The sequence below is a fragment of the Anomalospiza imberbis genome, unplaced genomic scaffold (assembly GCF_031753505.1).
Source record: "Anomalospiza imberbis isolate Cuckoo-Finch-1a 21T00152 unplaced genomic scaffold, ASM3175350v1 scaffold_447, whole genome shotgun sequence".
NCBI lineage: Eukaryota > Metazoa > Chordata > Aves > Passeriformes > Viduidae > Anomalospiza > Anomalospiza imberbis.
Window position 1 is genome coordinate 50,392 of NW_027100057.1, and position 20,755 is coordinate 71,146.

The window sequence follows — 20,755 nt, forward strand, 5'->3', positions numbered from 1 at the left end:
CTGGCCACACCATTCCTGATCCAGCCCAGGAGCCATTAGCCTTCTTGGCCACCTGGGCACACTGCTGGCTCATGTCCAGCCTGCTGTCCATCAGTCCCTGCAGGTCCCTTTCTGCCTGGCTGCTGTCCAGCCCCTCTGTCCCCAGCCTGTAGCGCTGCAGGGGTTGTTGTGGCCAGAGTGCAGGACCCGGCACTTGGACTTGTTAAACCTCACCTTGTTGGATTTGGGCCCTGGATCCAGCCTGTCCAGGGCCCTCTGCAGAGCCCTCCTGCCTTCCAGCAGATCAACACCCCCAGACAACTTGGTGTCACCACGGTTCCATGAGGCCCCAGAGTGTCCCAATGGTCTCCATGGTTCCATGAGGCCTCCCAGTGTCACAATGTCCCTTTGGTGTCACAAAGTCCCTTGGATCCTTGGGCCCTGCAGTGTCACAATGGCACCGTGGTGCCCCAGGGCCCTGCAGTGTCACAATGGATCCTTGGTTCCATGAGGTCTGGCAGGGCAGCAATGCTCTCCTTGGTTCCCGCTGTCTCCCACACCTCCCACTGTCAGGCTATAGAAGGACACCTGGCCAATGAAGGGGAGTGGGAGTGGGTACCTACTCGAGGAGGTAATAATAAAAATCCCTCCCAACCCCCTCTCCCAAGCCAGGTGCCACTTCAGATTCTGTATGATCCCCTGGATCTGGAGAGTCAGCCAGATGGTTTAGAAGAAAATTATCTGCCCAGTGAGCCTCCCAATTATGATTCATCTGTGAGACAGATCATCACCTCTAACATCAAAAAGGAAACAAGGGTAATCGTGGTGGGTGTCTCCCTTCTGAGGGGAACAGAGGGCCCCATATGTCGACCAGACCCACCCCACAGAGAGGTCTGCTGCCTCCCTGGGGCCCGGGTACGGGATATCACTGACACACTGCCTGGGCTGATTCAGCCCTCTGATTATTACCCACTGCTGATACCCCAGGATGGCAGTGATGAGACTGAGAAGAGGAGTGTCAGGGCAATTAAAAGGGACTTTAGGGCATTGGGTCAGGTGGTTAATAGGACAGGGGCACAGTCTTCTCCTCAGTCCCTTTGGAGTCTGAGAAAAACAGTGAAAGCAATAGGAAAGCTCACATTATCAATGAGTGGCTCAAGGGTTGGTGTCATCGACAAAAAATTTGGGATTCTTTAATCATGGGGCAACTTTTATGGCACCTGGCCTGCTTGGACCAGACGGGCTCCATCTTTCTGTGAAGAGCAGAAGAATTTTAGCTCATGAACTGGCAGAACTTGTTGAGAGGGGTTTAAACTAGGTCTGAAGGGAGAGGGAGATGTAGCTGGGTTTTCTGGAAGCAGGCTCGTGGGTGGTAAGCCTGAGTTAGGGGTGAAATCAGCAGCCCAGCTGAGGTGCATGTACACAAATGCACACAGCATGGGTAACAAACAAGAAGAGCTGGAGGCCATGGTGCAGCAGCAGAGCTGTGATGTAATTGCCATCACAGAATCAGGGTGGGATGACTCACATGGCTGGAGCGCTGCACTGGATGGCTGCAAGCTCTTCAGGAGAGACAGGAAAGGGAGAAGAGGTGGAGGGGTGGCCCTTTACATTAGGGAGGCTTTTGACACCATAAGTACTGAAACTTATGAAGATGGAGCTGAATTTCTATGGGTAAGACTTAGGGGGAAAGCCAACAAGGCTGACATCCCACTGGGAGTCTGGTATCAGCCACCCAACTGGGAAGAAGAGGTGGACAACTCATTCTATAAACAGCTAGAGAATGTTTCAGGCTCATCAGCCCCTGTTCTTGTAGTTGACTTCAACCTGCTGGACATCTGCTGGGAACTCAATACAGCTGAAAAGAGGAAGTCTTGGAAATTTTTAGAGTTTGTGGAGGACAATATTTTGTTGCAGCTGGTGAGTGAGCCCACCAGGGGAGGGACTATGTTAGATCTGTTGTTTGTAAATAGAGATGGGCTGGTGGGACATATGCTGGTTTGAGGCTGCTTGGGGCACAGTGATCATGAAATTATAGAGTTCTCAATATTTGGTGAAGTCAGGAGGAACAATAATGAGACTTTTACATTGGACTTCAAGAGGGCAGACTTTGGCCTACTTAGGAGACTTATTCAGAGAGTTCCTTGGGAAGCAGCCCTTAAAAACAAAGGAGTTCAGGAAAGGTGGGAAGCTTCAAAACAGAGATCTTGAGGGCACAAAAACAGACTTTCCCTGTGTGCTGAAAGACGAGTTGACAAGGCAAACGTCCAGTCTGGATGGGAAAGGAGGTTTTGAAGGAACGTAGGAATAAAAAGAGGATGTATCATCTTTGGAAGGAGGGTCAGGTCTCTCAGGAAGTATTTAAGGGCCTTGCTTGGGCATGCAGGAAAGAAATTAGGGAAGCCAAAGATCAGTTTGAACTTAAAATGACAGCTTCAGTTTAGGCTAAAGAAAAATGTTTTTGCAAATATATCGATGATAAAAGGAAAGGGTAAGACCAACCATTGTTCTTTATTAGATGTGGAAGGGAATTTAATATATGAAGATGAGGAGAAGGCAGAGGTGCTTAACGCCTTCTTTGTCTCAGTTTTTAGTGAGAAGATGATTTGCCTTCAGGACAACTCTCCTGGGCTGGTAGATGGTGTCAGGGAGCAGAGTGGGACACTGTTATCCAAGAGGAGGCAGTCGGAGACCTGCTGAGCTGCTTGGATGTACATAAATCCATGGGACCAGATGGGATCCACCCCAGGGTGATGAGGGAGCTGGCAGATGAGCTTGTGAAGCCTCTCTCCATCATTTACCAGCAGTCCTGGCTCACTGGTGAGGTCCCAGATGACTGGAAGCTGCCCAATGTGATGCCCATTCAGAAAAAGGGTGGGAAGGAGGCTCCTGGTAATTCCAGGCCAGTCAGCCTGAGCTCAGTACCCGGTAAGGTCATGGAACAGTTCACACTGAGTGTCATCACACAGCACTTCCAGGATGGCCAGGGTGTCAGACCCAGCCAGCAGGGGTTTAGGAGGGCTAGGTCGTGTTTGACCAACCTGGTCTCCTTCTATGACCAGGTGACCCTCCTGGTGGATGCAGGACAGGCTGTGGATGTGTCTATTTGGACTCCAGCAAGGCCTTTGACACTGTCTCCCACAGCACACTCCTGGAAAAGCTGCAGCCCACGGCTGGGACAGGAGCACTCTGTGCTGGGTTCAGAACTGGCTGGATGGCCGGCCCAGAGAGTGGTGGTGAGCGGTGCTGCATCCAGCTGGGGACAGTCACCAGTGCTGCCCCTCAGGGCTCTGTGCTGGGCCAGCTCTGTTCAATATTTGTATTGACCACATGGATGAGGGGATTGAGGCTTTCATTAGTAGAACTGCAGATGACACTGAGCTGGAAGCGTGTCTCCATCTGTTGGAAGGCAGGTGGGCTCTGCAGGGACACCTGGAATGGTTGGATGGATGGGCAGAGGCCAAAAGGATGAAGTTTTATCAGTCCAAGTGCCCAGTCCTGCATTTTGGCCCCAATAACCCCCTGCACTGCTCTAGGCTGGTGGCGGCGTGGCTGGACAGTGCCCAGGCAGAAAGGGACCTGGGGGCACTGGTGGACAGCAGGCTGGACATGAGCCAGCAGTGTGCCCAGGTGGCCAAGAAGGCCAATGGCTCCTGGCCTGGATCAGGAATGGTGTGGCCAGCAGGAGCAGGGAGGTCATTCTTCCCCTGTACTTGGCACTGGTGTACTTGGCATTCTTCCCCTGTACTGGCACCGTTCCTCGAGTGCTGAGTCCTGTTCTGGGCCCCCCAGTTTAGGAGGGATACAAAGGACCTGGAGTGTGTCCAGAGATGGGCAACAAGGCTGGTGAGGGGTCTGGAACACAAGCCCGATGAGGAACGACTGAGGGAGCTGGAGTTGTTTATCTTGGAGAAGACTCAGAGGTGACCTTATCACTCTCTACACTCCCTGAAAGGTGGTTGCAGTCAGGTGGGGGTCGGTCTCTTTCTCCTCACAACAACTGACAGAACTAGAGGACAGTGTCTTAAGCTGTACCAAGGGAAATTTAGGTTGGATATTAGGAAAAAAGTTTTTTATGGAAAGGGTGATAAAGTACTGGAACTGTCTGTCCAGGGAGGTGGTGGAGTCACCATCCTGGGATGTGTTTAAAAAAAGACTGGATGTGGCACTCAGTGCCATGGTTTAGCTGAGGTGGTGTCAGGGCATGGGCTGGACTTGATGATCTTAAAGGTCTCTTCCAACCCAGTAATTCTGTGATTCTGTGATTGTGTGACATCACAGACCAGGTTGTGACATCACAGGATGCCTGTATGACATCACAGAGCAGAGCAAGCTGTGAGGTCAAAGAGTGTGCTGTGACATTATAGGGTGGCTGTGTTCCATCACTGAAGGTGTTGTGACATCACAGGGTGGGTCTGTGAGCCCACAGAGGTGCTGTGTGACATGCTAAGAGAATTCTGCCATCACAGAGCAGGCTGTGACATCACAGAGCAGGCTGTGACATCACAGAGGAGGTTGTGATGTCACAAAGTCGGCTGTGACATTACAGGCTGGCAGTGTGACATCACAGAACGGGCTTTGAGGCCACAGAGAAGACTCTGCCATCATAGAAAAGGGCTCTGTGACATCACAGAGCAGCTGTGTGATGGCACAGAGGAGGCTGAGACAATACAGAGTGGGTTGTGACATCACAGAGCTGACTGTGAAATCACAGAGCAGGCTGTGACATCACAGCAAGGCTGCATAACATCACAAAGGTGGCTGTGACATCATAGAGCTGGCCTGATACATCTCAGAGTGGGCTGTATGACATCACAGGTGGCTGTGTGAAATCACAGGGGCTGGGTCAGGCCACTGGGGAGGTCACTCCACCCCGGCCCCCCCTCCCAGTTCCCCCAGAGAAGTCCAACGCTGCTCGTGCACAGCGGGGTCCCCTGTCCCCCCGGGTCCCCCCGCCCCCGGCGCCGCAGCCTCCCCCAGAGGATGTTCCACGAGATCGACCCCAGAGCCTGACACGGGGACAAGGGCTGGGGCTGTGGGGGTGGGACAGGGGGACAGGGACCCCCCAGCAGCGTCCCCGTGTCCCCCAGAGCCTGGGCCAGGGCTCCTTCACCCTGTTACCAACGAGGGCTTGAGAGCTCTGAAAAAATCCCCAGCAAGGGATCAGCAAAAACCAGATTTAATATTAAGCGACAGCACCACAAAGTTCCTTGGCAAGAGTCACTCTGCTCCTGACTGGACACTGCAGGCACACCAAGGAAACAAAGCCACAACAAAACAAAAAAAAATCCAGGCAATCAAACCAGAAATGAGCTGAGACCTGGGGCTTTCATTGCTATGGAAAAGAACCGTCTTTCTCGTCCAGGTGCCCTTGGCCAGAATTGGGATTTCACCTCCAACACTGCCTGTTGTGACAGACTGGAGGAAATTGTTGGCTTGAAACATTTCATGTGTGGGGAGGAAGGGGCAGGTCCAGCCTTGCCCTGCCCTGGAACCCCAGCCCTGCCCTGCCCTGGAACCCCAATCCCCCCAGAGCCTCTATCCCAGCCCAGCAGTGTCTGCCAGTCCCTGGCACAGCACAGGCAATGCTCCACAGCCACCTCTGGAGCCCCCAGCCCAGCTCCTGAGTGACCAAATGACCCCAAGTCCCACCTAGGGGAAGGGCCCAGGAACACCAAGGGGTACTTAAGGCTGGGCACAAGGCAAGCACACGTCTTGACCCTACCTCCTCTTGGAATTTCTATCTGAACCCCTCTGGAATCCAGAATTTGGTAGCTGTCTGTGTGCTTCTGTGTATCTTTTTCTGTCTTTCTCTCTCTCTGTGTCTTCTTCTTCTATTTCTGTACTCTCGCACATTTTGATTAACTTTAAATTGATCAGGCTTAGAGTTTGTGAATTTGAATGGGCCAAGTTAATGCTTTGGGAAGTGTTTTGTGTGAATTGAATGTCATATTAAACCTTCTGCCAAAGTTTCTCTGATTTTCTAAAGTTGCCAGTAAAGGCTGTTTTGTTGTTCGGAGCTCCAAAGAATCTCTTGTTGGTATTTCTCCTGTTCATCCAACTCAGAGGACACAAACAATTGTAATTCCTCTTAAATGTCTCCTTGAGAGAATTGTTTGGGGGATGGGAGTCAGGGCTTGTGTGTCCTGCTTGGCACAGCCCAGGCAGGGCTTTCACAGCCACATTCCACACTCCATTTCCCAGCTGGAGCCGCTGGTGCCTCTGAGTTCTGCTGCCCCAGCCCCAGGGACACTCTCCTTGTCTGCCCATTCCCCCACGGTCTCTGGGCAGGGATGGCCTCAGTGGGGGCTGCTGACATCCTCAGCAACTTGGAGGCTGCTGCAGAATTTTACTGCTCCAGAGGCTTCAGCTCTTCACTTCAGGAATTCAGTGTCCCAGGGCTCATTAACATTCAGAACAGATTAACAAGCCAAGCCTCTGGGAATTGTTTGATTTAAGTTTTCAAATCTTTTGTGCTTGATTCAACAGATCTCAGTAGTATATTAAAAGTGAATGTATTATGTTTACAAAGTCAGTGAGAAACCATTTTTTTGGTCCTGTTTGGGTTTTTTTTCCCTGGTAATACATTGATCTGTGCAATCTCCAATTGACACTGAATCCAAGTACCTCCTCATGCAGTTGGAATAGATATGAAAATCAAGACCCTTCGTGGCTGACAATCAGTCAGACTCTGTCCCTACCCCCAACCCACCATTTCCCCCATCCAAGCCCTGGCACTCAGAGCAGCCTTGCGCAAATCTGAGCTCCCTCCACCCAGGCTGCACCTGCAGGTTTCAGCTCCTTGGCTCCCACTCCCACCTGCTTTCCTTGGAGAAGAAGCTGCTCCAGACACAGAGGGATGTTCATTTCTTGTCATCCAACAAAGCCAAGGGAAGGCACAGCTCCATCAAATGCAAAAGTCATTCTTCTCTCTGGCTCTGCCCTGCCCCTGATCCCCACAGCCTGTCCTGTTTCCTTCATCCCTGCATTGCCAGGGACTTTCTGGGACAAGGGAGCTCTGCTCTGGGGATGGAGGGAGGTCCAAGTGCAATCACTGGAGCGGGAACCACAACTCATCAGGTTTGTGTCCTTTGAGGGGCCAGGAACTGGTGAGACTCAGAGGCACAGGAAGGTTTCTCTTCATGGCCAACATAAAAAATGTGAACATGATAAAATTTAACAAACATCAAAACCCTTCCCTCAGCTCCTTGTGACATCCCAGCAACGTCTGACATGTCTGCCATCCACAAGGGATTGCCATAGAGGAAGGATTTTGACAAAGACATAAGAGGTGATATAAAATATAAAAATACAACTAATGTGCTGACTAAGGAGTTATTTAAACTTATGAAAGACTGGGCAACTCCCTGAAGTTCAAAGCATGAAAGCAGTGAAGGGAGACAAATTGGAATGACCACAGAACAGCTGCAGGAGGAAATCTGGGAGCAACAGGAAGGACATAAATCCAGCTGCTCCAAATGAAGAGATGTCCTTAGATAGGCCATTTAACCAGGAGAGCTGGAAACACCTGAAGGGAGAGGGTAATTAAATATTAGACTGAATGTTGATGGCAAAGGGAGGGGGGAAAATCTGTATTTCTTCTCCTGCCGTCACTAGAAGAATCTAGTAGATCCAGGAAATTCCTGTTCCTGCAGGGAATACTTTGCCATTTCTTTGCCATCAAATGACCCAGATAATAAAGATTTGCTTGTATATTATGAAAATACCAGATATTAAAACTTGTGCCCCTTTCCAGGCAGACATTGATGCGTGGAAAGACTCTAAAACTCAAAGACAAAGTGAGTTATAACATTGGCATTTTTTTGGCTGGGCACATGCAGGATACTTTTGCAAAGGCATGAGCATCTAATAACTCTCAGCATTCTTTTTTATCCTCTAAAATGTTACATATACATTAGGTTTTGCAATACAATTATGCACATTCATTTCCTGGCTCCATCTTGTCCTGCTTCATATGCTAATCAGCTTATCAGTCCCTTGTGCCTTCGCCTTCATACTTGTCTCTGGTGGTTGTCTTGGGGGTTGCAGGGGGATGAAGTAAATGGTCATCATCAAAGCTGACCCTCTCACCCCGTCTTCGTGTGCAAGCTTACGGATCCTGCGGTCACAATCCAAACCACGAGGTTGGTCTAATCTGGTTTGGGGCTCTGAGGAGCCTTGTTATCTCGGTAGCCTTGTAACTTTGTCCTGTTTTGATGAACGTCATCCTTCCCTTATCACACATCCTTGCATTCTTCCATATTGCTCTCACAGGTGCACCCTGTCATCCCATGACAGGCAGTTAGCACAGTAAAATGCAGCAAATATTAAACAATATATATATAATCTAAATATCTATTTGTAATCAACATCCTTCTAATTCCTAACCCTGTGTGTCAACATCAGCTGTGTGCCCATGACCAGGCAGTGCCACTTGTGCCCTGAGGTGCCGAGCTGGGATTGGATCTCTCAGAGAGGAGCTGAGGGGGAGCAGAGCACCTTGCAAGCTGCAGGTCCCTGCCAGCCCCGCAGGGCTCCTGTGCCATCAACATCTGCTCTGCTCCAGCCTGAAACAGGGCCCAGCATGGTGCCGGGACCATCAGAGAGCTGAGGTGTGTGCTGGCATTCAATGCCCTCCCCATGGCGCAGCAGCCCTGCATTTCCCTGCTCCAGCCTTGGTCTCCAGCACAGCCGTGGAGGCTCTTTGGGCTCCTGAGTGTTCCTGCTGTGTCCATGCCCCCAAGGGCACAGAGCAGCCTCCTCTCTCGGGCACTTGCCTGTTTTCCATGCCTTGCACAGGCGCTGGCCCTGCCCCACAAGGCCTGGGCTGAGTCCTGCCCTGCACGCTCAGCCAGGCTGGGATGGACACTGATGGTTTCTGTGCCAGGCTCTCTGAGCCCAGCCCAGCTCCCTGCAAGCTCTGCCAGCTGCCCTGAGCTCTGTGCAGCACCAAGGGCCTCTCCCCAGCACAGCCCAGCCGGCTCTGGCCCCACAGCTCTGCTCAGCCCAGGCTGCTCTGGCCACTGGCCCCACGGCCTCAGCCCCTGGCCAGGGCACAGCAGCAGCTGCAGCTCAGCCAGGACTCAGCCCCAGCCATGGGGGAAGGGGCTTGGCCAAGGCCAAAGGAGGCTCCCTGGGTGCCCTGCTCCCCTCGGGCTGAGGTGCTGAGAGCTCTGCAGCCCCTGCTGCCATCCCATCTGCCCAGGCCAGCACAAGAGCCCGGCCTTGGGGCCCTCCAGAGCTGCTCCTGCTCCAGGCCCAGGGCCCATCCCAGAGCTGGGGCAGCCACAAAGCTGTGCCCATTGCTGGTCATCGCTGCTCTGATGGGGATGGATCCTCAGCCACTTGGAGATTATTGATGAATTTCACTACTCCAGAGGCCTATTCTTTCTTGAGCTCTTCAGTTCAGGAACTCAGTGAAAAAGGCTCATAACTATTTATTTAAAACTCCCAGACAAGAAATGCCGCTGGGAATAATTGAAGTTTTCAATCCTTCTGAGGTTAATTAGACAGATTTCAGGAGTGTATTTAAAGTGAATATACTGTTTTGAAATCTATGCAGAGAGAACTGTTTTGTCGTGTTTTCTTTTCCTGTTTTTCCTGTTTGTAGTTTGATATCAGCAATGTCCAATTGATATTGATCCCCAGCACCTCCTAATGCAGTCTGAACAGATGTGAAAATCAAGACCCTTCACGTCTGGCAATCGATAACACTTTGTCCCCAACCCCTCCCCACCATTCCCCTCATCCAAACCCTGGCACTCAGAGCAGCTGAGGAATGGAGTCACATCCAGGGATGTCCCCAAGGCTCAGGACTGGGGCCAGGTCAGTGAAATCTCTTGATTGCTGATCTGGACGAGGCCATCGAGGGCACCCTCAGTCAGTTCCCAGGTGAGCCCAAGCTGGGTGGGAGTGTGGCTGTGCTGGAGGGCAGAAGCTCTGCAGAGGGATCTGGACAGGCTGGAGCCATGGGCCCAGGACAATTGGATGAGGTTCACCAAGGCCAAGGGCCGGGTCCTGCCCTGGGCTCACAACCACCCCAAATCCCTGGCCGTGCCCTGCCCCTGATCCCCACAGCCTGTCCTGTTTCCTTCATCCCTGCATTGCCAGGGACTTTCTGGGACAAGGGAGCTCTGCTCTGGGGATAGAGGGAGGTCCAAGTGCCACCGCTGGAGTGGGAACCACAACTCATCAGGTTTGTGACCTTTGGGGGTCGGAAACTGGTGAGAGTCAGAGGCACAGAAAGTTTCTCTTCATGGCCAACAGACCATGGTTGAACAGGACACAATTTAATAACAATCACACTCTTCCCTGAGCTATGTGCAACATCCCAGCAGCATCTGATGAGTCCACCATCCACAAGTGATTTCCATACTAGAATTGATTTTAGACAACCGTGGTTCTGTGATAGGTATAAACACAATTAAGTTCTTGTATCAGGATGATTGTCCTGCAGTGGGGGCAAAACATCTCCAACAATTCCTGATTTGCAAAGCTGTCAGTGGTAGATGGAGAAGGGAGGTCAGGCTGCTTTTGGTGTTGAGGAAATGCTGAAACCAGCCTGACTCATTTAATCTCCTCCTGGCCTGGCTGATCTCCCTTCTTTCCCCTTCCACCCATTGGCTTCTGTCTCCCACCAGGCCCCTGGTGAAGAGCCTGGCTCTGTGTTCTCCATCCCCTCCTCGCTGGCACTGCCAGGCTGGGATGAGGAGCCCCTCAGCCTTCCCTGTTCCAGGCTGGACAAGCCCAGCTCCCTCAGCCTCTGCTCACAGCCCAAGGGCTCCAGCCCCACCTTGCAGGCCCTTCCCTAACCCTGCTCCAGCTGCCAGACATCTTTCCTGCCCTGGGGAACCCAACCCAGGCCACAGGGACCTGGATAATCCACGTCCTTGATGTCCTGGTCACACAGCCCTGGCCCCTTTTCCCCATGTCAGGCTCTGGGAGGAAACCTGTGGAACATCCTTTGGTGGGGGCTGTGGCTCCAGGTGGACCGGGGGGATACCGGGGGACAGGGAACCCGCTGGGCATGAACAGCATTGGACTTGTTGGGAGAAACTGTGAGGGGAAGCTGGGGCAGAATGACCAACCCAGTGGCGTCACACAGCCCTTCTGGGATGTCACACAGCCCCTCTGTGATGCCACAGCCTGCTCTGAGATGTCACAGCCCATTCTCTAATGTCACACAGCTGTTCTCTGATGTCACAGCAAACTCATTGATGTCATAGTCTGTTCTGTGATTTCAGACCTCTGTCCTGTGATGTCACAGCTGGCTCTGTGAAGTCACAGAGGCAATCTGTGATGCCATAGCTTCTCAATGACCTCACATAACCCCCTCTGTGATGTCATAGCCCACTCTGTGACCTCATGTTACCAGATGATAAATTGGCTTTGGGAGGAGCTATCCCCCATGCACCTGGCTGAATAAAGAATGCTGCTTCTTAATGCTGCATTGGGGTTAAGGAGTACCTGGTACTCCCATTTTGGGAAACCCTGGACTTCCCTTTCCTGGGCTCAAGGACCCCCTGGAACTCCCTTCTACATATCCACGTCCCTGCCCCCCATTTCTGTGACCCTGAGACCCCCTTGCACCCCCATTCCTGAGAACTGACACACCCTTTTACCCCTTTGCCCGGCACTCAGACCCCCTGCACCCCCTTACCCGGCACAAACACAACCTGTTCCCGGCCCCCCGCCTCTCCCAGCCCCCAGCCCCACCCTTTTCCCTGACCTGGGACCCCTGGGCCCCCATTCCTGCCTTTCCCAGCCCCCAGCCCCTCCTTTCCTCATACTCAGGAGCCCTGGCACCGCCTTTCCCGGACACAGGATTCCCTGGACACCCCATCCCAGCTCTCCCAGTCCCTGAACCCCCTTTCCTTGGCTCTGAGCCTCTGAACCTCCTTCCCAGCTCTGCCAGCCAAGACATTGGGATAGCCAGAGTTGGGCTATTGGGATAGCCAGAGCCAGGATATTGAGATAGCCAGAGCTGGGATATTGGGACAGCCAGAGCTGGGATATTGGGACAGCCAGAGCAGGGATATTGGGACAGCCAGAGCTGGGACATTGGGATAGCCAGAGCCAGGATATTGGGACAGCCAGAGCTGGGATATTGGGATAGGCAGAGTTGGGATATTGGGACAGCCAGAGCTGGGATATGGGGATAGCCAGAGCTGGGACATTGGGACAGGCAGAGCTGGGATATGGGGATAGCCAGAGCTGGGATATGGGGATAGCCAGGACCGGCTCAAAGACAGGAACCGGCCCGTGGCCAACAGTGACCTGGAGACGGGGCTGGTACAACCAGAGCGGGGGGAGTGGGGGGAGCTGGGGGCTGGGATGGGATCTGTGGGAATGGAGGACTCTGAGGGGCTGGGATGGGATCTCTGGGGATGGGGGGGATCTCTGGGGCTGGGATGGGAATCCAGGGAGCTCCAAGGGGCTCTCTGTGGCTGGGACACGACTCCATGGGTCTGTTCTCTCCTCGTTCCCAGGTCTGCACAGGGTGCAGGTGGTTTCCAGCTGTGACCTCCTGTCCAACGGAGTGTCCATGGATCCCACCGGTATGGCTACGAGGGCTGGGATTTCATCTGCTTCCAGCTGGGATCCGGGAGCTTTGCAGTGTCCGACGGTGCCGCCTGGATCACCCACAGGTGCTGGGAATCCAAAGGGATCATGGTGGAGTAGATGAAGCATTACCTGGGACACACCTGTGTGGAAGGGCCCCCAAAATACATCAGATATGGTCGGGAGGCTCTGGAGCACAAAGGTGGGTGTGGGAGGGGAAGGGCAGCGCCAGGGGAGTGCCCTGTCCCTGCCCTGAGCCCAGCACGAGCCTTTCCTTGGGTGTTGTGTGCCCTGCCTGGGGCAGGAGGGCACTGCCGGAGCGGCTTTGGTGGCCCCGGGCACCCGGCCGGGCTGCAGCCATTGCAGGGCTCCTGGGGAATGTTCCAGAGCAGAGCTGAAAGCAAACAACAGTTTCTGAAGGGGATTCTGCCCCTGGGCCTGCGCTGGGAGCCCAAGGGCAACAGCCCAAAGTGCTGGAGCTCAGTGTCCCTCGGCCAGGCCGTGTTCCCTGGCTGTCCCCTGTCCCTCGGCTGTGCCCTGTCCCTGTCCTCTGTCCCTTGGCTGTCCCCTGTCCGTATCCCCTGTCCCTCAGTTCTGTAGGGCCGGGGGTGGCAGCAGGACCTGGGGCAGCCCTGAGGGAGAACAACCCTGAGCCCCAGCTGGGCCAGTTCCCCCAGTTCCCCCCAGGTCACTCCCAGCATGGGCCCTGTGGCTCCCTGTCACCCCCAGTATGGTCCCAGTCACTTCCAGTTACACTCAGTGTGATCCCAGTATCATCCCAGTCACTCCCAGTATCATCCCAGTATGGTCCCAGCATGTTCCCAGGTGTGTTCCCATTCACCCCTATAATAGTTCCAGGCACTCCTAGTATGGTTCCAGTCCTTCCCAGTATGATCCCAGTATGAATCCAGTCACTCTCATTATGCTACCATTTGCCTCCAGTGTGGTCCCAGTCACTCCAAGTCACCCAGTATGATTCCAGTTACTCCCAGATACTCTCAGTATTATTCCAGTAACTTCCTTTATGATTCCTCTGTGATCCCAGTCACTCTCGGTCTCTCCCAGTAAATCCCAGTTGCCCCCAGTGTGCTTCCACTCACTCCATCCCGCCGCCACCGGAGCTCTGGCATGTCTGGACTTGTCTCCATGCTCCCAGCTGCAACATCCAGCCGGGCAAAAGTGTCTCCGGGGTGAAACACCGCAGTGGCTGCTATTTGGTTCAGCAGCAGGGCCAGACAAGCCAAGGCACATCCTGTCCTCGATATCGGTAACACCAATATTTTGGCAACCTGACGTGGAGGCTGGCCCGACCCTGCCGCACCGATGGGACACTCCGGAGCTCTCGGAGCCTCACAAGACCACGGAGAGGCTTTAAGGCAGCTTGGCGTCCACTGGCAGAGCTTTGAGGACATAGCTCTCCAGGAGAGACTTTGGGCTTTATCCACAGAATACTTGTGGATGTCCTGCACCTCTGGGAAGCGCACCTCCTTTTTGGTGAGCCAGACCTTCCCAGAGGAAGAACAGGGCAGCTCCTCCTGCCCCGAGGAGTCCTGTTCAGGTGAAGAGAAGACCCCGCCGGACCAGGACACCGATTTGGGTGAGTATCCCCGCTCCATAGCGGGGTGGGGAGCTCAGAAACAGTCCCTGACGAGGGACTTGTTCTTTTTCGCTCTTATTTCGAGCACGGCAAGGCTGCGCAGCCCCGCGGGGTCAGGAGCGATAGCCCCGGACGGCGCGGCTCTGCCGTTTTTAAAACCCGCGTGGCAGCGGCAGCGCCGCTGGCTCAGGGGGAGCGGGGGGCTCTGCCCGCCCCCTCAGCGCAGTGCGGGGCGTTCGGATTCTCCCGCGGCACAGCGGGTGGCGGCGGCGGCTCCCGGGAGCAGCGGGAGGGCGCGGGCAGCGGGGGCAGAACCATGGCTCGGGCTTTCTCGCTGGGCGTGGGCGGCGCTGAGCCGCGGCTCCTCCGCATGGCGCGGGGGATCCCTGCTGCTGCCGGCGGCAGTTTTAAAAGCCGCACAGGCTGCTGCACTGGAAAGGGCTAAAAGCTGGGTGTTTTCTCTTCTTAACCGCGGTGTTTGGAAATCGGTACCGAATTCGGGTTTGTTTTTGGTCGGTGTGAGGTTGGGCTGTGCCTTTTACATCTACAATGGGGGCTAAGCTAAGCACAGCACAGAAAGGCGTATATTATCAGATTATAGGAATGCTAGTTAGCGGAGATGTATAGTTTTCTAAGGGAAAATTAAAACAGTTTATAAGGTGGCTTTTTCTACGCTTCCCGCAAGTTTCTCCTGAACAAGTCCACAATACCCACTTTTGGGACACAGTGGGTCACAAATTGATAACCTTGGGAAGGTCTGGGGACACGTCTTCAGCTGAATTTGTGTTTTGGAGTTTGCAAGTTCGATCAGCTTTACTCAAGCAAAGGGAAGTGAAGGAAAAGCCAACTAACAAGGAATGTACCTCTGCTCTTCCTATTTCTCCCCACCCCAGTTCTGAACCCTCTTCCCCAAAACTCGGTATTTTAAGGAGAGCAGACTCTGCTCACGCCCAGGGAAGCCGGCTCCCTGAGCATCTTAAAATGTCCGAGTCCCTCTGTCCACAAAGTCCTGGCCAGACCGCGTGGAATTCTCCCCACCCTGTCTCCCCAGCCCAGAAACCCCGAGCATGTGTTGTTTTTTTGGAGAGCAGTGACCACCCAAATGGCTCCCAGTCCCCAGAGAGCCAAGAAAATGGAGGATGCCATGTGGCACCGCGCCCTACCTGGTCTCCTTCTTCCCATGATTCCCCTCAGCATCCCAAAAATTCTTTCTTTCCCCTCACCCCCCCGATCCTCGTGACACCTTCCCTTCCCCCACCTTACCTGGCACTCCCTCAGCTCCGCCCCTCCCCCAGGGGGCGTCTGCCGACGTGACGTCACCGTGTGGCCCCACCCCCTGCCGCCCCTATCCCCGCCCCCTGTTCCCACAGTGGCCCCGCCCCCTGTTCCCACGGTGGCCCCGCCCCCTGTTCCCACGGTGGCCCCGCCCCCTGTTCCCACGGTGGCCCCGCCCCCTGCCCGGGTTCCCACGGTGGGGGCTCGCCCACTGCTCGCCCCTGTAGCCACACCAGTGATCCCAATGCTTCCCGTTCAAGGGAAAAGCAGCAGGGAACTGCAGAGCCAATGCAGGGTCCCGATTTCTCACTCGCCCCTGTCTCATATCAGCATGCAGGGCAAGGGGCAGGAGCCACAGCTGCTAATTGGAAAGCTTTTGCACAGCAAATAATAAGAGAGATTTGCAAAACACACCAACAGTATGGCCCACAGAGCCCATGCTTCCGTGGCCTTTTAAAGGCCGAACTGGGTAGGGCTGTACTAGTCCCACATGATTTAAAACAGCTTTTTCGTGCCTCATGACCTCTACAGAATTCAAACTATGGGAAGTGGCATGGAAACAGCTGCTGAAAGAGGCCCTCCCAGACTTGCATGCTGATCCAAACACAGCAAAGGATGCCAGTGGTGTGCCAATTACCATCGAGCATCTCTCTGGTGAGGGCCAGTGGTCTCTGGCCCCAGTCCAAGCTGCAGTAATCCCTGTGGTAGTCCTTGAGAGAGTCAGAGATGCAGCTGAAAAAGCCTTCTTTGCCCTTCAACCTGACGGCCCTCTCGAGCCATATAGTAAGATCACACAGCTACCATCAGAGCCTTTTTTGAAATTTCTGGAAAGGTTAACTAGAGCTATTGAAATCCAAGTTAGGAAAGAAAATGCAAGGGAAGAAGTTTTAGAGGAAATGGCATTTGCAAATGCGAATGAACAGTGTCGAGCTGCGATTTTAAGCTTACCTTTGGAGCCCCCCACACTAAAAGATAAGCTTCTAGTTTGTAACAGGAAAGTGCCTCTGTGGAGTGTGGCTCAGGACACCAGACCAAAGCTGCTGCCAAGGCCACCACAGAGAGTCACCGTTGCCAGCCCAGCACCCATTCCATCAGCACAGCGGCACACTGGGCAGCAGCGAGGACCAGCAATGGTTGACCCCACAAAGCCACGCCTGCTTTGTAAGAACCTTGGGCACTGGGTTAACCAGTGTCCCCTGAGAAAGCAATTGGAGGAATTTAAAAATAGCAGGGGTGGAGAACTACAAGTGCTCCCAGGGGGTCAACAACAACAACAACAAAAAAACCTAAAAGGCGTTCTGTGCAAGCACGGGGCTCTGGCACCTCTGGGACCTTAGAGCCTGCTGTGACCTCAGCCTGCTGTGACCCCAGAGCCTGCTGTGACCTCAGCCTGCTGTGACCCCAGAGCCTGCTGTGACCCCAGAGCCTGCTGTGACCTCATGGCCTTAGCTGCACCCCCAGAGTGTACCCCCATCTATACCAATGGACTGCCCTGACTGTAAATGTTTGGCTTGATCCAAGATCATTCCTCAGCAAATCCTTTCTTTTGCCTGCTGACTTTGACTGGGGCCCAGGCAACAAAAGAACATGAGCTGCAGGCCACCCATACAGCTTTTCCTATTAATGAGCACTAAGCCTTTCTTTTTGCAAACAGAGGGATGTTGGGGGGATTTTTGCACCATCAGGCTGAGGCACAAGGCTCTGCATCCTCCCAAGGAACAGAGCCAGCCCCCTTCAGTGCGAGAGGGCGCGGCCTCAGCTGCAGCCCCGGTGCCTCCTGTGCCCCAGGGCACGGCCCTGGCTGTAAATGTCTTGGGCTGCAGCTCAGGGCCAGGGCGGAGCTCAGCAGCCTCATCAGAGCCCAGGGCCGTGGCCCTTCCCTGCCGGGGCCCTCGCCTGGCCCGGCCTGGCCTGAGCAGCCCGGCCTGGCCCAGGGGACGGGCTCTGCCCGCCCGCTGTGCCCGCAGCCTTCTGGGCACAAGGGTTTGCAAGAGGCTTTCTCCCAGCCTTGCAAAACCTTGGCCAAGTGTCCCTTTGCTGTGCTGAGAAGAGTAAAAAAAACCCCTCACATTTACCCTGACGCACAGCTCATGAGGGATCCCTGCACACCTTAGGAGAGGCCAGAAATATCCCTGTGTGCCTCGTGAGGGATCCCTGCACACCTCAGCAGAGACCCCAAAATGGGGCAAGCACATTTCTCTCTCTCTCAGGATTTTTATAAAGGTGCACAGAGAGAAGTGAAAGAGAAAACAGTTTCTATTTCTGCTCCTTGTTTTTCTCTTGTGGAATGTGTTTGGAGAATTGTTTACCTAGAGCGAATGCCTGGTTGGATCACGGTGGATTGTTTGGGCCTGATGGCCAATCCGATCCACCTGTGTCTGGACTCTGGAGAACAGGGTCACGAGTTGTGAGGGAGTGAGATATGATGGTTAGAGAGAGTAGCATGTAGTTTTTAGTATCCTCTTTTATATAGTATATTAAGGTATCGTAGCATAATTATAATAAAGAAATGATTCAGCCTTCTGAACTAAGTCAGACATCATCATTCTTCCCATTGGGTTCGCCGACATCTACAACACATGCCCTAGAGGAAGTTATCCCAGGGAGGCTGGGACTAAATGATCTTTAAGGTCCCTTCCAATCCAGGCCATTCTATGACTCTGTATCCTGTCGTCCTTGGAACCACTGTGGAACTGTTCGCTGCCTTGCAGCAAGTCTTTAAGCCGCTGTCCAAAAATTAAGAAATATTTGTTGCAAATATTTGGCTGCTAAGCTTTAAAGTGTTGACCATAGAGATCTGGGTACAGCTCTTTGGATACAGGCACAGCTGTTCAGGGAGAAAAAGGCAAGCAGAATGTGTGCTCCCTGGTGATGGGGAAGCAGGGGTAGTTTTAGCCTGCAGCTCGAATGACAGCTCTGAAGACCCACAGAGCATACATTAATTCCTTCTGTTCCCTCTGTCTCCCTTCCCAAGGTGGATGCCCAGCTGCAGGTTGTACGTAAGCTGGAGGAGAAGGAACACTTACTGCAGAGCAGCATTGGAACGGGAGAGAAGGAGCTGGGTCTGCGAACACAGGCCCTGGTGATGAGCAAACGCAAGGTGAGCGATGCCTTCGTTTCCTCTTGGGTTGTGAGGTGGAGCTGCTGCCTTGTGGGAGGCATGGAAGGCTCTGAGCTCTCACTGGGATTAGAGAACCTGGTATTCCCTGCTTTTGGATGAGTATATCAGAAGGCTGAGGAGTCCTGGAGAGAATTATGATTAAAGTACTGGAGACTGATGTTTTCCTTTGATAAGGAGAAGCAGGTCATATGTTTTTCTGTGTAACCTGTGGTGAAGAGAGAGACAGCAGCCAGATGAACTGGGGTCAAAGCTTTTGTAGCAAAGATGGGATAAGCAAAAGGAAATACAGCTGGGGAATGTGAATACTTTCAACAAATGCCTAAGACGAGTAAAGTAGGTGTGTTACCAGTAAAATAAGTCTAAGTTTAGAGCTGATGCTGCCTTTGTTGTTAAGTTTTAGTAGAAATGCAGAAATTACATTAAAACAGGCAGAAAGGAAAGCAGGAATATCCCTGTGAAGAGGAGCTGGGGAGAATTCAGCAGTGACCTGTGTTTAATAGGACAATTTGTGGTATTAAGGGCACTTGGTTATAAAGTCAGAAGAGAACTGGTGAAGAGAGATTGTTAGAAATAGGTATCGTGCAGTTCTGTCTGGGACAGCGATAGAACTGCCTCTGAACACTTTAATAGAGAAGACACGGAGGCTGGAAGGCTGAAAATAGGTTAAGAAGAGAATTGGATGATCATGGGTGTTTTTGTAAGAGATGTGCCTTGCAGTGTGCCAGGGTTTGGCTCTGCCCAAAGGAATCTTGAAGCTAAATGATTAGAACTTGTTGATAATAAGGTAAGAACAAGGGACTAGAGACCACTAGAGCTGTTCTTCTGTGTTTGGTCCTTATATACTGGTTTTCTTTCTCAGGCCATGGATGCAGCCCAGCTTGCAGATGATCTGAAGGCCCAGCTAGAGCTGGCTCAGAAGCAGTTACATGATTTTCAGGAGGAGATTGTGGAAAACAGAGCAACTAGAGAGAAGGAGATGTTCAACCTCAAAAGGGCTGAGGTATATACCCTATGCACAATCCTTCAAGATCTGTCTGCTTTAGTGTCCTTCTCCTTGTACACTGAGCTTGCTTTTTTTCAGAACTGCTCTTGGTATCCAGTTTCACTTTGACTTTGGCTTCATCGGGTCTTGGCTCTTTCAGATTTTGTCCCCTGATAACTGACAATACTTGTGGCATCAGATGATCATGTTGTCTCTTGGATTATAGGGGATGAAACTATGGCTGGCATTTCTTAGCCAGGTGCACTTTCTCTTTGGTCCCTGAAGAAGCTGACAGAGAATGTACTGCTCCTTCACTTGGTCTCCTGTTTTTCCGCAGGAAGATATTTCTAGGTTGCGCAGGAAGCTGGAGACCACAAAGAAGCCTGACATGGTTCCCCAACTGTGATGAGATCCTGATGGAGGGAATCAAGGATTACAAGGTGAGTGTCTGTGTCCCTCAGCTTCCCTTTTTACTTTAGTCAGAAGGTGTGCAGGCACACTTTCAGTGTATGACATCTCTCATCTGTACTCTGGCACTGGAGAAACCACCTTGTCCTTCTGAGGAATGGAAGTACCAACATGCTGAGACATCTCTGAGCACAGCAGCTGGGCTGCAGGGCCCCTCACAGCTCTGTGTGTGTGTCTGTGAGTGTGTGTCTGTGTGTCTGTGTGTGTGTCTGTGTGTGTGTCTGTGTGTGTCTGTGTGTGTGTCTGTGTGTGTGTCTGTATGTCTGTGTGTGTCTGTGTCTGTGTGTCTGTGTGTGTGTGTCTGTGTGTGTGTGTGTGTGTGTGTCTGTGTGTGTGTCTGTCTGTCTGTGTGTGTCTGTGTGTCTGTGTGTGTGTCTGTGTGTTGCAGGCCTGCCTGACGTGCCCGTGCTGCAACATGCGCAAGAAAGACGCGGTGCTCACCAGGTGCTTCCACGTCTTCTGCTTCGAGTGTGTGAAGACGCGCTACGACACGCGGCAGCGCAAGTGCCCCAAGTGCAACGCGGCCTTCGGGGCCAACGACTCCCACAGGATCTACATCGGCTGAGGCCCTCTCAGAGCCCCTGCTGGTGCTGAGCCAGCCTCCTTCCCTCCCTCTCAGCTTCTGCTGCCTGAGCTGCAGTGTCTTCTGGGAACAGCCTTCAGGGTCTCCAAAGAAATACACTCTGGATCTTGCTTCCTTTCTTGGCCCTGTCCCTTTGGTCATGCCCTCAGTTTTTGTGTGCTTTTTGTGCCTGAGAGGAAGTTTCCCATC

At 53.0% G+C, this 20,755-nt stretch overlaps 1 protein-coding gene across 1 annotated transcript in view; it reads left to right on the forward strand.

Moving 5' to 3' along the window:
- The window catches only part of LOC137466852 (E3 ubiquitin-protein ligase BRE1A-like), a 32,912-nt gene extending 12,364 nt beyond the window's left edge, over positions 1 to 20,548 (forward strand). Inside the window, 8 exon segments of the mRNA XM_068178485.1 lie at positions 12,468 to 12,536; positions 13,988 to 14,137; positions 15,433 to 15,608; positions 18,387 to 18,512; positions 19,393 to 19,533; positions 19,853 to 19,909; positions 19,911 to 19,955; positions 20,372 to 20,548. Coding sequence (XP_068034586.1) covers positions 12,468 to 12,536; positions 13,988 to 14,137; positions 15,433 to 15,608; positions 18,387 to 18,512; positions 19,393 to 19,533; positions 19,853 to 19,909; positions 19,911 to 19,955; positions 20,372 to 20,548 — 941 coding nt within the window.
- The last annotated feature ends 207 nt before the right edge of the window (positions 20,549 to 20,755 follow it).